This window comes from Ceratosolen solmsi, unplaced genomic scaffold (genome assembly GCF_000503995.2).
Source record: "Ceratosolen solmsi marchali unplaced genomic scaffold, CerSol_1.0 scaffold29, whole genome shotgun sequence".
NCBI lineage: Eukaryota > Metazoa > Arthropoda > Insecta > Hymenoptera > Agaonidae > Ceratosolen > Ceratosolen solmsi.
The window spans coordinates 3,979,308-3,995,146 of NW_011948417.1; the positions used below are offsets into that span (position 1 = coordinate 3,979,308).

General features: G+C 28.6%; 2 protein-coding genes across 3 annotated transcripts in view; one reads left to right on the top strand and one right to left on the bottom strand.

Annotated features, from left to right (window-relative positions):
• The window catches only part of Sf3b1 (splicing factor 3B subunit 1), a 12,131-nt gene extending 2,810 nt beyond the window's left edge, over positions 1 to 9,321 (top strand). Inside the window, exons 2-20 of one of the 2 annotated variants that reach the window (XM_011496315.1) lie at positions 1,490 to 1,785; positions 2,104 to 2,282; positions 2,353 to 2,436; positions 2,548 to 2,674; positions 4,458 to 4,537; positions 4,621 to 4,791; positions 4,885 to 5,098; positions 5,194 to 5,598; positions 5,691 to 6,154; positions 6,258 to 6,615; positions 6,726 to 7,018; positions 7,105 to 7,230; positions 7,323 to 7,544; positions 7,625 to 7,807; positions 7,890 to 8,078; positions 8,154 to 8,329; positions 8,416 to 8,688; positions 8,770 to 8,986; positions 9,123 to 9,321. In XM_011496315.1, the coding sequence (XP_011494617.1) occupies positions 1,752 to 1,785; positions 2,104 to 2,282; positions 2,353 to 2,436; positions 2,548 to 2,674; positions 4,458 to 4,537; positions 4,621 to 4,791; positions 4,885 to 5,098; positions 5,194 to 5,598; positions 5,691 to 6,154; positions 6,258 to 6,615; positions 6,726 to 7,018; positions 7,105 to 7,230; positions 7,323 to 7,544; positions 7,625 to 7,807; positions 7,890 to 8,078; positions 8,154 to 8,329; positions 8,416 to 8,688; positions 8,770 to 8,986; positions 9,123 to 9,281 (3,954 nt within the window). In that variant the 5' untranslated portion in view covers positions 1,490 to 1,751 and the 3' untranslated portion in view covers positions 9,282 to 9,321. Of the gene's footprint in view, positions 1 to 1,489; positions 1,786 to 2,103; positions 2,283 to 2,352; positions 2,437 to 2,547; positions 2,675 to 4,004; positions 4,167 to 4,457; positions 4,538 to 4,620; positions 4,792 to 4,884; positions 5,099 to 5,193; positions 5,599 to 5,690; positions 6,155 to 6,257; positions 6,616 to 6,725; positions 7,019 to 7,104; positions 7,231 to 7,322; positions 7,545 to 7,624; positions 7,808 to 7,889; positions 8,079 to 8,153; positions 8,330 to 8,415; positions 8,689 to 8,769; positions 8,987 to 9,122 lie in introns of those variants that run through there. The other variant, XM_011496316.1, reaches the window with a different exon arrangement.
• Positions 9,322 to 13,694: 4,373 nt separating this feature from the next.
• The window catches only part of LOC105359671 (tubulin beta chain-like), a 3,832-nt gene continuing 1,687 nt past the window's right edge, over positions 13,695 to 15,839 (bottom strand). The window contains exons 3-4 of the mRNA XM_011496318.1: positions 15,619 to 15,814; positions 13,695 to 14,167 (exon numbers count right to left, since the gene is read on the bottom strand). Coding sequence (XP_011494620.1) covers positions 13,747 to 14,167; positions 15,619 to 15,814 — 617 coding nt within the window. The 3' untranslated portion in view covers positions 13,695 to 13,746. The remainder of the gene's footprint in view (positions 14,168 to 15,618; positions 15,815 to 15,839) is intronic.

Sequence of the window (15,839 nt, forward strand, 5' to 3'; positions counted from 1 at the left end):
TTTTTTGCACAGTTGTTTTTTTTTTTTTTTTTTTTTTTTTTTTTTTTTTTTTTTTTTCATGATTCACATATTTTGAAAATATACATTTTTTTTTTATTATTATCAATGCAGCTGTTACACATTATTAAATAATAATAAAAATTTATACGACTCATTATACAAAAATAATATGAAAAGAATTTAAAATTGTTTTTAATGATGAAAATATGATTTTAATGTACAGTAAATTTCTACATAAATCATATAATACAATATTATTTTATAATTTTTATGTAAAACATATTATATATTTATAAAAACAAATTTGCTTATAAAAAAAAAAAAATTCAGATAAATTAAAACTTAATTTTGTTTCTTTTATTTTTGCTATCTTCTATTTCAAAATTCAACTATTTCGATTTACATTATATTTCTTAGACTTAGAATCATAACTTAATTCCAACATTAATTTTAAATTATAGCGTTAATTTCATTTGTTTGTAAAAAATAGTAAGAAAAAAAAAAAAAAAAAAAAAAAAAAAAAAAAAAAAAAAAAGAAAAAAAACATCAATGAACTATTTCAAATTGTTGAGGAATGAGAGAACAAGAATAAACAATTATACTCGTAGAAAATATCGAGAGAATGAAATTAAATTAATTTTAATTAAGAAATTATCCAGACCTGTGTAATATAAAATAAATTATAACAATATTTTATCTGATTACATTCACCATACAGTCACTTCGACATTGATAATTTCTTATTTTATTATTTAATACATTTGAGTAAAGAAAAAAATTTATGAAAATTAGCAGATTTGACTGTAATATGAATATTTATGAAAGTAAAAACATTATAAAAGGTAAACATAAGTAATAGTGTTTACTATTCTGTGAGAAACATTAGATTTAACATTCGATAAATGTCAACTAAGGCACATGAAGAAACTGTCCATTAATTTTATTCCATTAATTTTAAACGCTTCGATAATCTACAATGATTATTTTAAAAATCCATGAAAATTTCGACGGGCATGTGCATAAATTCCTTTCGCATTTTATAAAAAAATTTAAGTCATATAAAATGATTAAAATGGAATATATATAATTATAGAGCGTCCGTACGCTCGTTATTCAATATTGTTAAAATAATATATTATTTGTATATTAATTATGAAGAATCACAATGTTATTATTGTGATTACGTGACATTACTCCATCTTATTGTAATCAATATATGTTTAATAGTGTTAATAGTTTGAATGAATTTGGAAAATTGTCTGCTCGGTAAAAGTAACTTTAAACAAAATTTAAAAATAATTAATATTGTTTTAATTCATACGTTAAAATATGATAATTTGAAATTTCGCATTAAATAATGTGCAGGCGTCTATCTTAAATGCGGCATTGAATTTTTTCGATTATTTTCACCTAATATACGAGATTTTTTAAATACCATAAACTGTCTTTGAAAATTCCCTCTGAAAAAGTGATTTTTAAACGATTTTAGTACTATTGCCTGTCCACTGTTTTTCAACTACGTTGATGCGTGGAGAAGAGCGTGGAGAGGGCAATTGTAAAGAATAATGCAAATGGCGGATGTTCTTCCATGCCGAAGGATCCGCTTTAACTCAATTTTAACGTTTACCTCAGAAAGAAGTACACACCCAATTGTTTTATTCAACGTGGCTTTTTCATCTAATAGTTGCCAATACTAGGAACGCCGTTTCGAGATTATCGAATACTTTGAAGATCATCTTGGAGCTGCAGACATGGAGATGGATCAGATACCACGAACACGAGAAGGTAAGATTTCCTCCACTTTTTTCCATGGTAACGCGTCGAAGTGGCAAGTAATTTTTCATGTAAGCCGAGGATAAGATTTCGATAAGTTTTTACTTGTATTTAATATATGCTCTAGCATTATGATTATTATTTTCAATTTGAGCTTTATCCGTTAAAATTTGTAAACTGTGTTGGTATCGAAGCAGTCTTTGGGTAATGTTGTGGTTTGTGTTCTCATGTGGCCTAATTGATGGATGATTATGTTGCCAGTTACTAATTTAATAATTTCTCCTTCGTTTTACTTAAGTTATCGATATTTATGTAACTTGTGTATTTCAGATATCGAGGCCCAGATTCGAGACATTCAAGAAAAGAAAAAGAACGTGCAAATTACTACTACCGCGGAGGAACAAGTTGCCCTAGGGAAAACAGGATTTTACGATCAAGATATTTACGACGGTACCAATAACAAGTTTGACGGATATGTTACATCGATCGCTGCCAATGATGAGATAGATGTAAGTATTCGTTCAGGAACCATAGAGCATTTATATTTCTTTGTAAATTTTGTATTGTGTTTGTTTGTAGGACGAGGATTATGAACCAAGTACATTTAGTACAAATAAAAGGGGCTTCAATGCTCCAGCTGCTTTGCTCAATGATGTTGCGCAGGTACGCTAAGTTCATAATTTTAATAATAACAGTAAATTAAATGTTTTGTAATTCAATGTTATTTTATAACTACATATTCCTATTTTATACTGATTTTATAAAATTGCTTAGAGCGAAAAAGATTACGATCCTTTCGCGGATAGAAGACGTCCTACTATTGCAGATAGGGAAGATGAATACAGACAAAAAAGAAGACGGATGATTATTTCTCCTGAGCGTGTTGATCCATTTGCAGAAGGTTAGTAATATTTTTATTGCACTTTATTATTGTAAAAAAAGTACAGGTAATTATTTTAATTTAATTACTTTGAAAATTCCCAAGCCTAGTTAGTCCTCATTTATACAGTTGAAGGTATATTTTAACTTGCTTGTGATTTGCAAAAAATTTTTCATGTAATTGCAGGATGTATACAATTTGCATTAATAATAAAATAAGAAAAACAATTGACAAAAATTTTACGCTAAAATAATTAATGAATTTACATTTATTATCTTTTATTTTTCATTTCAGCACTTGCATGGATAAATATTTTGTTAATAATCATGTAAAACAACTGTTATGAGTATAAAAGCATTGGAATATTCATTTAATAAAAAATTCAATTTTTTGGAGAATTTGAAATTTTATTAATTATTAATATTATTTTTTAAATATTTAATTTCTTATATTATTTTATATTTAATTAATTTAATTTTTATAATTTCAATTATTTTTATAAATGAATTTTGATGTAATTCATTTTGACTATTAAATTTAAAATATTTTATTTATCAAAAAGCATTGTACTCGTCTTTGATCACATCAGAAAGATGTATAACTTATATTGAAGCAACCTAACATAAACTACATAGTGTTGGTAGTTATAACGCAGTTGGATGATAAGGAGAGGAATGTATGTAGTTGTTAAACATTGGTTTGAATGAATTGTGTGCATGTGTTTCTTCCAAATACATACTAATTCCTGCGTTTTTTTCCAATCTTAGTGTCGGTCTGCGCATTTGGAATCATCAACTTTCCCTGGATACTAAGTCGAAGGTTATACGACTCTAAGTTGTAAAAGCCCTCTTATTAAACCTGTTTATTCAATGATAAAGATAAAACTTTTATATAGTATTATAATATTCATAAATGAACAATATCTCCAGTGCAATATTATTGTAAGCATGAATTCAAATATGCAATTGGTTTTTGAATCTCAATATAGATAAATTAAGGATTTATAGTTGTATTCAAAATGAAATCAAAGTAAATTTATTTAAAATTAAATTTAAAAGAATTAATTTAAAGATAATACGCAATAGAAAAAAAATTTTTTTAAAGTAAAATTATTTATATTTAAAAAATCTTGGATATTAAAGAAAAATGTTCGTATAGGTTAAAATAATTAAAAGCATTATTCAAATTTGTTTACAATATCTACATTTACTTTAGTGTACTAAATAATTAAAATGTTTAATAGACAAATAACCTTCTAACAATTATTATAAATTATTTTAACAAAAATAATACGAGTATTTATATTTATTTTTTATATATTTATAATGTATACTAAAATCTTAAGTTTTTTATCTTGTCATACAGGTTTAAAAGATAACCCCATAAATCAGTATGAATGGTTTGAGTGCATATATTATTAATAACGAGATCAGAATTGATTTTTAGATGTCAAGTATTTTACAATCTGGATGACATGAGCAGGACAGTGCTCCCTATGGCATCAAAATTCCACGTACGTATATTGTATGCCAGCTACTGATGCAACTCTATTACCTGTTTTACAATTTAAGTTAGAATTCACTTTTGTCCACAATATTATTGTATTTTTCAAATGGGTAACAGCTTCAAGTTAATTCAGTAGCTAATCATAGAATATTGCTAACATATTCTAAAGGCATATTGATTTAGAGATTCATGTCAATTCGATTAGGAAAATCAGTCATATAAAACAAAAATATTATCATGTTCTATGTTAAAATTGCTAATAGTTACGCTTTGCGTGACCTTTGTTTCGTGATTGCAGGTGGAAAAACTCCAGATGTTGGTTCAAGGACATATACAGAGATTATGAAAGAACAACTGTTAAAAGGAGAAGAATCAGAAGTAAAATTAAAATTTTGAACAAGAAAATTTTATTAAATTGGATATATATTTATAAATAATTTTTTACTTTACTTTCTGCATAGTTACGTAAAAAAATAGCTGAAAAAGCGAAAGATGGAACATTAAAAACTAATGGAGAACCAAAACCAGCACCAAAAAAACGTGGACGTTGGGATCAAACAGATGATACACCTACACCTAAGAAACCAACTATTGGTACAATTGCTACACCAACTTCCTGGGATACTGCCGATGTAAAATTCATATATTCATAATAATATTTTAAATAGTAAAGTACAATAATGAATTAAAAAACTTTAAAAAATAAAACTGTCATGATCATCTAGGTCACACCCGCTGCGGTTCGATGGGATGAAACCCCAGGTCATGGAAAGGGGGGTGAAACGCCAGGGGCCACACCAGGCGTTAGTACTAGAATGTGGGATGCAACGCCTGGCCATGCAACCCCAGGTGCCGCTACTCCTGGTAGAGAAACACCACATGAAAAGGTTGTTTCTAGTCGTAGGAATAGATGGGATGAAACCCCAAAAACAGAAAGAGGTAATAAATTTAAAATTAATTTTTTATTTATACAACTTATGATAATATATAAATATAAAAAAAAAAAAAAAAAAAATGTATTTGTATTTAAATAGAAACCCCTGGTCATGGTAGTGGCTGGGCTGAAACTCCAAGAACTGATAGAGTCGCTGGAGATCTCATTCAAGAGACCCCAACGCCATCAGCCAGTAAGCGGAGAAGTCGTTGGGATGAAACTCCATCCACTCAAACACCTGGGTCTATGACCCCCCAAACCCCGGCAACACCACTTACTACGCCACACCAGACGTCGATTTTGACTCCTAGTGGTACAACCCCTACGGGTCCAAAAGCCATGGGAATGGCCACTCCTACACCAGGACATTTGATGTCAATGACACCAGAACAATTGCAAGCTTATCGTTGGGAAAGAGAAATAGATGAGAGAAACAGACCATTCTCGGATGATGAATTAGATGCAATGTTCCCACCCGGTTATAAAGTATTACAACCTCCCGCCGGTAATATTTAGATTTATAATTTTATCTTCATGTAAATTTATTTTTAAAAGCCATTTTGACATGATAAGCGCAATTAATATATTTTCATACAGGTTATGTACCCATAAGAACACCGGCGAGAAAGTTAACGGCCACACCAACACCAATCGCTGGCACACCACAAGGCTTTTTCATTCAGCAAGAAGATAAAAATGCCAAATTAATCGACAATCAACCAAAAGGAAATTTACCCTTTATGAAGCCAGAAGATGCCCAATATTTTGATAAATTATTAGTGGACGTAGACGAAGAATCACTTAGCCCTGAAGAGCAAAAAGAGAGGAAAATTATGAAGTTGTTATTAAAAATTAAAAATGGAACACCACCAATGCGTAAGGCTGCTTTAAGACAGATAACTGATAAGGCTAGAGAATTTGGTGCTGGGCCACTGTTCAATCAAATTTTACCTCTCCTTATGTCACCTACCTTGGAAGATCAGGAAAGACATTTACTCGTTAAAGTTATTGATCGCATCTTATATAAATTAGATGATTTGGTTAGACCTTATGTGCATAAGGTAAGTTTAACAATACAGGAAACATAATTATAATTTAATTGTATTGAACTTGCATTGGACTTGAAAGCTTCGATTTAAAATAAAAATTTTTCTTTAATCACAGATTCTCGTTGTGATTGAACCCTTATTGATTGACGAAGACTACTATGCTCGTGTAGAGGGTAGAGAAATCATTTCAAATTTAGCCAAAGCGGCTGGCTTAGCTACTATGATTTCAACAATGAGACCTGACATTGACAATATCGATGAATACGTAAGAAACACAACAGCTAGAGCGTTTGCTGTTGTTGCTTCAGCTTTAGGTATTCCTTCTCTTTTACCTTTTCTCAAAGCTGTATGTAGAAGTAAAAAATCTTGGCAAGCACGTCACACTGGTATTAAAATTGTTCAACAAATCGCTATTCTAATGGGATGCGCTATATTACCACATTTAAAAAGTTTAGTGGAAATTATTGAACACGGTACGTTATTTATTATTTATTATTTTTCATTGCATTATATATGCACATATTTATATACGCGTGTGTGGGCGTGTTGATTAATTGGATTGGATTGGATTTCTTGGCTTCAGGTTTGGTTGATGAACAACAAAAAGTTCGAACGATCACAGCTTTGGCAATAGCAGCCTTAGCCGAAGCTGCCACCCCATATGGTATTGAAAGTTTCGATTCAGTCCTAAAACCTCTTTGGAAAGGTATTCGTAACCATAGAGGTAAAGGTCTCGCTGCCTTTTTAAAAGCCATTGGGTATTTAATTCCACTTATGGATGCCGAATACGCAAATTATTATACTCGTGAAGTAATGCTGATTCTAATTCGAGAATTTCAGTCACCCGATGAAGAAATGAAAAAAATTGTATTGAAGGTAATATCTTAAATATATTTTTTAATTAAATAAGTACATTTATAAGTATTACCTAATTCTTATATTAACAATTGTTTGTAATGTAGGTAGTGAAGCAGTGTTGTGGGACAGATGGTGTCGAAGCTCAATACATTAAGGATGAAATTTTACCACATTTCTTTAAGCATTTTTGGAATCATAGAATGGCTTTGGATCGTAGGAATTATAGACAAGTAAGCAAATCCAAAACTAATTCAAAATTTATAATTATATCTTTATGAGTGAGTATTCAATTAATGTAATGTAATTAATGACGTTATAATAGCTCGTTGATACAACTGTAGAAATTGCCAACAAAGTTGGCTCTTCAGAAATCATTAATAGAGTCGTTGATGATCTAAAAGATGAAAATGAACAATATAGAAAAATGGTTATGGAAACCATAGAAAAAATTATGGGCAATTTGGGAGCTGCCGATGTCGATTCGCGGCTTGAGGAACAACTTATAGACGGCATTCTTTATGCTTTCCAAGAACAGACAACAGAGGTGAGTTTCAACATACTAAGACGAAATATTGAATATCGAATGAAATATGGAAATTGTATAATATTATTGTTTACTTTTAGGACGTAGTAATGCTCAATGGTTTTGGTACAATTGTAAACACCTTAGGTAAAAGAGTTAAAGCATATTTACCTCAAATATGTGGTACAATATTATGGAGACTAAATAACAAATCGGCAAAAGTCAGACAACAAGCTGCCGATCTTATTTCGAGGATTGCTATTGTTATGAAAACCTGTCAAGAGGTAATGTATATTATAAATTTTTTCGTAACTTATATTTGTTAAAAAAAAAAATAAAAAAATCTCTTTTCTTAATAAACGACAGGAAAAACTTATGGGACATTTGGGAGTTGTACTTTATGAGTACTTGGGTGAAGAATATCCAGAGGTATTGGGTAGTATATTAGGAGCCTTAAAAGCCATTGTAAATGTAATTGGTATGACAAAAATGACACCACCAATTAAAGATTTACTCCCTAGACTAACACCAATTTTGAAAAACAGACACGAAAAAGTAAGTGATAAATCTTTTTGTCTCTATAACATTTAAGCGAATAACATTATCATATATATATTCTTTGTCCTTAAGGTACAAGAAAATTGTATCGACTTAGTTGGTAGGATAGCAGACAGAGGACCCGAATATGTATCAGCTCGAGAATGGATGAGAATTTGTTTCGAACTTCTGGAATTGTTAAAAGCACATAAAAAGGCTATTAGGCGAGCAACGGTAAACACATTTGGATACATAGCAAAAGCTATTGGGTAAATTTTAACGACAATTTTCTTTTATAAAATTTTTACTTTTAAATAAAATTTTTTTTAAATAAAATTAATTTTATTCCCTACAGACCTCACGATGTTTTAGCAACTTTATTAAATAACCTCAAAGTCCAAGAACGTCAAAATCGTGTATGCACAACTGTGGCTATTGCTATTGTAGCAGAAACTTGTAGTCCTTTTACAGTATTACCGGCGCTCATGAACGAGTACAGGGTTCCAGAACTTAATGTACAAAATGGTGTTCTTAAGTCACTATCCTTCCTATTCGAATATATTGGAGAAATGGGTAAGGATTACATTTACGCAGTCAGTCCATTACTTGAAGATGCATTAATGGATAGGTTCGTAAATTATCACATTAAATTATAATACTAAGTAATTACATGTGCAATCGATATTGATTTTTTTTTCTCTTTGGACAGAGATCTGGTTCACAGACAAACGGCTTGCGCAGCTATTAAGCACATGGCTTTAGGGGTTCATGGTTTTGGTTGCGAAGATGCACTTATTCATTTATTGAATTACGTGTGGCCAAATGTTTTCGAAACGTCACCACATTTGGTACAAGCATTTATGGATGCTGTCGATGGATTACGAGTTTCATTAGGTCCAATTAAAATTCTTCAATATGCCTTACAGGTACGTCTATCTACTTCTTTTCGTTTTTCTTTGTTTGTTTGCTAGGGTTTTTTTTTTTTTTTTTTTTTTTTTTTTTTTAATATATTCTAGAGTAAAATAAATATATACAATTGCATAATAAAAATTACTTCTTTAGGGATTATTTCATCCTGCAAGAAAAGTACGCGATGTATATTGGAAAATTTATAATTCACTATATATTGGAGGTCAAGATGCTCTTGTCGCTGGATACCCAAGAATAATGAATGATCCAAAGAATCAATACATTAGATATGAACTTGATTACGTTTTGTAATAAAATTTTTTTTATTTTCTTTACAATTTTAAGAAATTACTACGTATTAAATTAGAAATTAAAATATGATTTGTGAACTTTTAAAATATTGACTGTACAATAAAAGATTAATGATATCTTAAATTTATATAATTTCAAAATATTTTTTACGCGAATTTATGAATATTTTGTAATTAAGTTAAATAAAAACTACTTACTTATAAACTATAGGATTCTTATAAGTGAAAAATATACGTATTTTGTTTTAAGAAACGCTAAGATGACGCTAATTATTAACATAATAATTAACTAATCAATAATTGTTAAACATCAAAATAACACTTTTAAAACGAAATAGCTAAATTTTTCTTTTTAGTTAAAAATACTTATAAAATATTTTGGAAATTTCAAAGTAGTCATTTATGCCTAAATTTAATTAACCAATGAACTGAAATAAATTTTTTAAATTAATTTCGTTTATAATAACATAATAATTGTATATATTTTAATTTTTGTAAATATTACAATATTTTGTTTTTATTTAAAAAAAAAAAAAGGAAAAAGAGATTGATGAGCCTTCATCATCGTATCTTATGTATATGAATGGTGTGTATGTTAAATATTAATGAGTATTAAAATAAAAATAAATATGCTTTTTTTTTTTCCTTTTTTTATAATTAATTTGACTTTGTTGATTTATCATCGACAACTCATTAAAGTCACTGTTTTATAAAAAGGTTCCTTTTAATAACTTATACAAATATATTTGAAACTATTCAATGGCACGTTTTATATGCATTATTAAAAGTAGAATCTTTATTTAAAAATATTTTTCATTTTCTCTCTTAAAAGACTAATAATATTTATGTTTCCACAATATTTTAAAAATAAATTAAAAATACTATACTATAATGCATAATATGTACATTATAAGATTTTATAATATTCTTGTTTACAATATTAATGCGACATATTACATAGGACGTCAATATTCTATTTAAATTGCTTATATTATGGAAAATACAATGTGTTATTAAATTTTGTTCAAACAAGAAATAAAAGGTCCCATAAAGTAAGGATAAATAATGTCAAATGAAGTGAAAAAGAATCTTCTATTGAAAAATCACAATAATACAAGATGACCGGATAGTATGTGAGATTTAGTAACAAAACATTGTAGATAGAAAACGGATAATTCGTCGACCTCGTGCTCTTCTAATCAATTTCAGCTGTATTTTTTCGTCATCACAACTGCCAATACAAAATTGGCCAACAAAATATGTAATAAGATCTTTAATATATGCAAATATTTAAGTTTATAATTTACACTTTAAAATCGGAATGCGCGCCTCGTATATTATATCATTAAATTACGAAAATATTATAATTTTAAATATTAATCTGTATTTAATTTGTAATTTGTTAGACTTAATATACATATTATAAAATTAATCAAGCATTACATTTAATTAAGTATACCCTGTGCAATATTTTAAACGCTTGAAGTAACATATTTCCCCATATAAAATTAAAAAGTCATGATTAAAAATGGAACAAAATAATATTTTTCATATTTTTTCTATACTATACAACGGTTCACTACTAATTTCTAATTCAGATTATAAAATAATATGTAAACAATTTAAAATGCATTTTCTTATTCTTTTTATATGCATAAATTTGATATATGATGGATAAAAATAAACTAATTAAAATTAAAAATTAATATTACTTATATACAATCGTGTAATTCACTAATAAAAAGAACATCATATAAACATCATATTGTATGCAATAAATTATAAATCTCTAATTATTGTTTTATATAGTTATTTTTTAATTAAATAGCGGATCAGGTATTATAAAATAAATAATATATGCTAATAGAATAAAACTATGCAGTTTTACAGAATTTCATACGTACAAATTTTATTTTATAATATAAAAAGAATATCTAATATATTTATACACTATGCTGTATTTTAAAATATTAAAATTAATTCAAAAAAGTAAAATATAATAAAATTGTCAAACCAAAGGTATTCATATATATATATATATATATATATATATATATATATATATATATATATATAAATATTTTTTTTTTTTTTATATATTATTTTTATTTAAAGTTTCTAATTATAATATTTCGGATGAAAGCACATATGTAATTAATATATTTATTTAGACGAATGAAACATAACTACTGGAGACTCGTGTTGATTATATTCGTTCTGAAATTTATTTACACACATAAATTGATATGACTTTATATCGTTATAGATGCATAAATAATAAAAAATATTGGTACTAAAATTTATGCTAAATAATTTTAGCATAATTTAGCAATCAAAATTATTAATTTATTTACGATTTTATAGAATTATTGATAGCTTATTCGAACATTTTTCGTAACTTCTTCCTTAAATTGATTCTTATCTTTATTACTACACAGCGCTATCACTATTACTACTACTACTACTACTACTACTACTACTACTACTACTACTATTACTGCTACCACTGCTACTAAAAAAAAATAAAAAAAATGTTAAACAGTATTTCGCTTAAAATATCAACGTGATGTATTTTATTAAATAAAATCTATTTCCAAGTCATTACTTTTATAAATGTTTAAATTATTTTATGCGAATCTATAAATCTAATATTTTCTTCCGTTTCATTATTTATCCATATTATAAATTTTTTAACAAGACTCTCGAAGATCGAGTTTCCAGATCGACGTTTTAATAAATTAATAAATATTATGATAAATAAGAAATTAATTATGAGGACGCTCGTGCTGTATCACGGGTGCTAGATTAAGCCCATCTCAATAGATTGATTGCTTGGATACTCGGAAAAATTCTGGAAAATGGGAAATCTTGTGTATAACCACAAAATCACAACGGTCGGCGAACAACTCTTTTGTTATCATAATTTTCAACATAACAAAAATTAACCATAGAATTCACATTTTATATGACAATGAGACTTCTTCTTTCCTCCCCCCCTCACTCTCTCTCTCTCTCTCTCTCACTCTCTCGCTCGAAATTCCATTTTGTTGATTATTGAAACTCATTCGACTAAATTTCTAATTAAAGTTAAAATAAATGTAAAGTATAAATTTACATAGAATCCTTATTAAAATAATAATCTAGATAATTACTAAATAATTTCCAAAATTGAATTAATTATATCCTCGAATTAATGAAGAAGCAATATGAAGATATTATTAATTATATTATTACGTTACAAAAGAATCTACCGAGTTTTTTGAAGCTACAAACATTATTTAAAAAATGAAATAGAATAAAATCAAACGAGCATATTGCTCGACGATTTTACTTCTACACGTAATTCGATACACTTTTTCTTGTAACAACTTCTAAAATATCAATATTTGCATAAAGTAGAAACACCAAGGGTAAAAAAAAAAAAAGAATTTTGTGCATATAGATGAATGAGCCTAATTTAGCATCAAAGGTTAGCCACACAAGGGTTAAACTACTTATTCCTACAGTATTATATTAAATAAAATGTATAAATTTGATGAAATTATATAATTCAAAGCATTCAAAGTTCCTCTGTAGATAATTTCTTATAATTTTTTATCATATAATTTATGTAAGCATGCAGATTGTTACGTAACGTTGATAGTAACATAATAATAATCTATGCTGCTACATCAAGAGCTTAAGATAAGAAATAAATATGTGTCGGAAGAAAATTTTTTATGTATTTTTATGTGAATCCTCTACTGTCCCGTTTCTTTCCAACAAAATACAAAAGGTGGAACTGTTATTATTTGATTATCGGTATTAATTTCCTTAAATTTACAGTACAATATAGTTTTCAAACTTATTACAGTGGCCTTGAAATTGTATTTCTCTTTGTGAAATTGAAATGTTAACTTCTTGGATGATATGTATGCCCTCAATATACTAGTTGCATTTCATATAATCTTAACTATTAATTATTATTAAAACTACATGCGTGCATAATACTATAATTACTCATCCGATAATCTCACACGCGCACTCATACTCGCACGCGCAATTTAAAAGAATTAAAAAAATGTAAATAAAGAAATTTATGCGTTGTATTAACATAATTTCAATTTGTATGTTTAGCTATTCTCCAAGGACTATCAAGGAGTGATAATTAAATAATTTGAAAATTTACATAAAAGTACCAAATTTATTAAAAAAATATACATACCAACACGCAACATTACTGCTTGTTAAAAGTATACATATATTTTATAATTTAAAATATATGTATAATAAAATAATTGTTCACCTTGTAATATGAATTGACGCGACGAAGTTTAAAAGTTTAAATATGTAAATAATTTTTTAAATCTCACGTATAAAAAATAATCGTAAGAAATAAATTTTGTAAGAGGATATCATAAAAATAATTTATTTCTCGATAAAATGTATTAAAAAATTTATTCGTTCTTGTGAAATGAATATTTCTATCAATCCTCGGCGGCTTCTTCCTCATTGTCGCTATCATCATTAATCATACTTTTTGTCGTATCGAACGATTCGTACTGCTGATATTCGGAGATGAGGTCGAGGAGATCGGAGTGAGCGTCGGTAAATTCATTCTCTTCCATGCCCTCGGCTGTGAACCAATGCAAAAAGGCCTTCCTTTTGAACATCAGGGTAAACTGTGTGCAAATGCGCTTGAAAATCTCATGGATGACGGTGTTGTTGCCGAGGAAGGTGCCGGAGATCTGGAGACCCGTCGGAGGAATGTCACACACTGCCGTTTGAACATTGTTCGGTAGCCAATCGACGAAGTACGAGCTGTTTTTATTTTGGATGGTGAGCATCTCGTCGTCAACATCTCGCATGGACATCAGACCACGGAAAACCGCTGCGACCGTCAGATATCTAATCGATTCGATGGTCATACGTGCCGTGAATCATTTAACGTATCGATAAATTTTTATTCATTAAACATTCACTTCGTTATATTTATTATTCGCATTTATATTATAACGAATTTCTCTATAAAAAAAAAAAAAAAAAAAAAAAAAAAAAAAAGAAAAAAACTTCATATGCGAGTCCAAATTCTACTCAACTGTGTTATAATATCTCCGATGCTCATTAAAAAGAAAAACTTCAAAATCCAATCGAAATCAATTTTAGGGAATCATTTTTTTTTTTTTCACAAGAATAACGATAATTCACAAGAATCACAAGCAGTAGCATGCGTTTTGTTTTTTTAACAATATTATTATTATTGTTATTGTTGTTATTATTATTATTATTATTATTATTATTATTATTATTATTATTATTATTATTATTATTATTATTATTATGTCTTGTAGATCTGATAGAATAATTTGGGACCGTTAATGCTTATTTCGTCAAATATGAGACGATGAGATAAATTATTGATTTGAGAATACGTGCAATTTTAATATAGCTTGTATTGTATTTAGAATTAATGGTGACGTATAGTTTTACGTTGCTCAGTGCTCAGTGTTGTATTGATAAGAACATTGATAAATGTTGTTTTGAACTTTATGAAACCGAGAAAAACAATCGTAGATTTTGTGTTACTATGAGCAAGGGAGGGGCAAATTTTCTTAACAAGGGAATACGCGTAAGCTTGATCGGTAAATTAAATTTAACGTATCGATATGAAATAAATAATGCCGATGGTCAGTGGCCCGTGGGTCGTGGTAATAGAATTAAAAGTTTGTTTAGGCAGCTTAAAGGTACGAAGAGAGTGGAATAAAAATTTCGTCAACAATTGTACGATCGCGGAACAGCAACGGTAGCAGCAACAGCAGCAGCGGATTCAATTTCACAGAAAGTCCATATTATCGGGCTACATTCCGTTTAAAGATTCGTCAAAATGTCGATAATAAGTGAAAAGGTGTTTGAAAACGGCACGGAAAATCGACGATTTATGAATTTGCCCGTTAATCATTGGATCGAATCGATACTACGTATTATTATTATTGTTGTTGTTGTCGTTGTGGTCGTCGTCGTCGTCGTCGTCGTCGTTGTTGTTATTGTTATTATTATTATTATTATTATTATTATTATTATTATTATTATTATTATTATTATTATTATTATTATTATTATGTACGTAGGAAGAAAATGTTTGCATCGCTATATTGCAAGGAAAATATAGTTGTAACGTGAGTATAACGAGTCCCAAATTGTCATTTAACAATGTTCATCTAAAAATGGTGAGAATTGTCTTTAATCGATAATAAACACGTCGAGTAGATGGAACAGTTCGCGAATCTGAATAGTTAAAAAAGTGTCGGTGAAAATGCAATCCTCGGATAGAAAATTGAGATGCCTGTTTTTATTTATACCTTCCGTTTCGCGTATCGCATGCGGCCATAACGTTCCGTGGGTCGAACATTTGATGCGCCAATTCTGTCACGGTAAGGCCGCTGAAAGATTTGTTAGCTCGCGATACGAGTGGAGCGAAGCCAGTCAGCATGAAGTGGAGTTTTGGATATGGCACCATATTTACAGCGAGCTTTCGCAAATCGGCATTCAACTGGCCTGGGTTAAAATAATTGACGGGTGG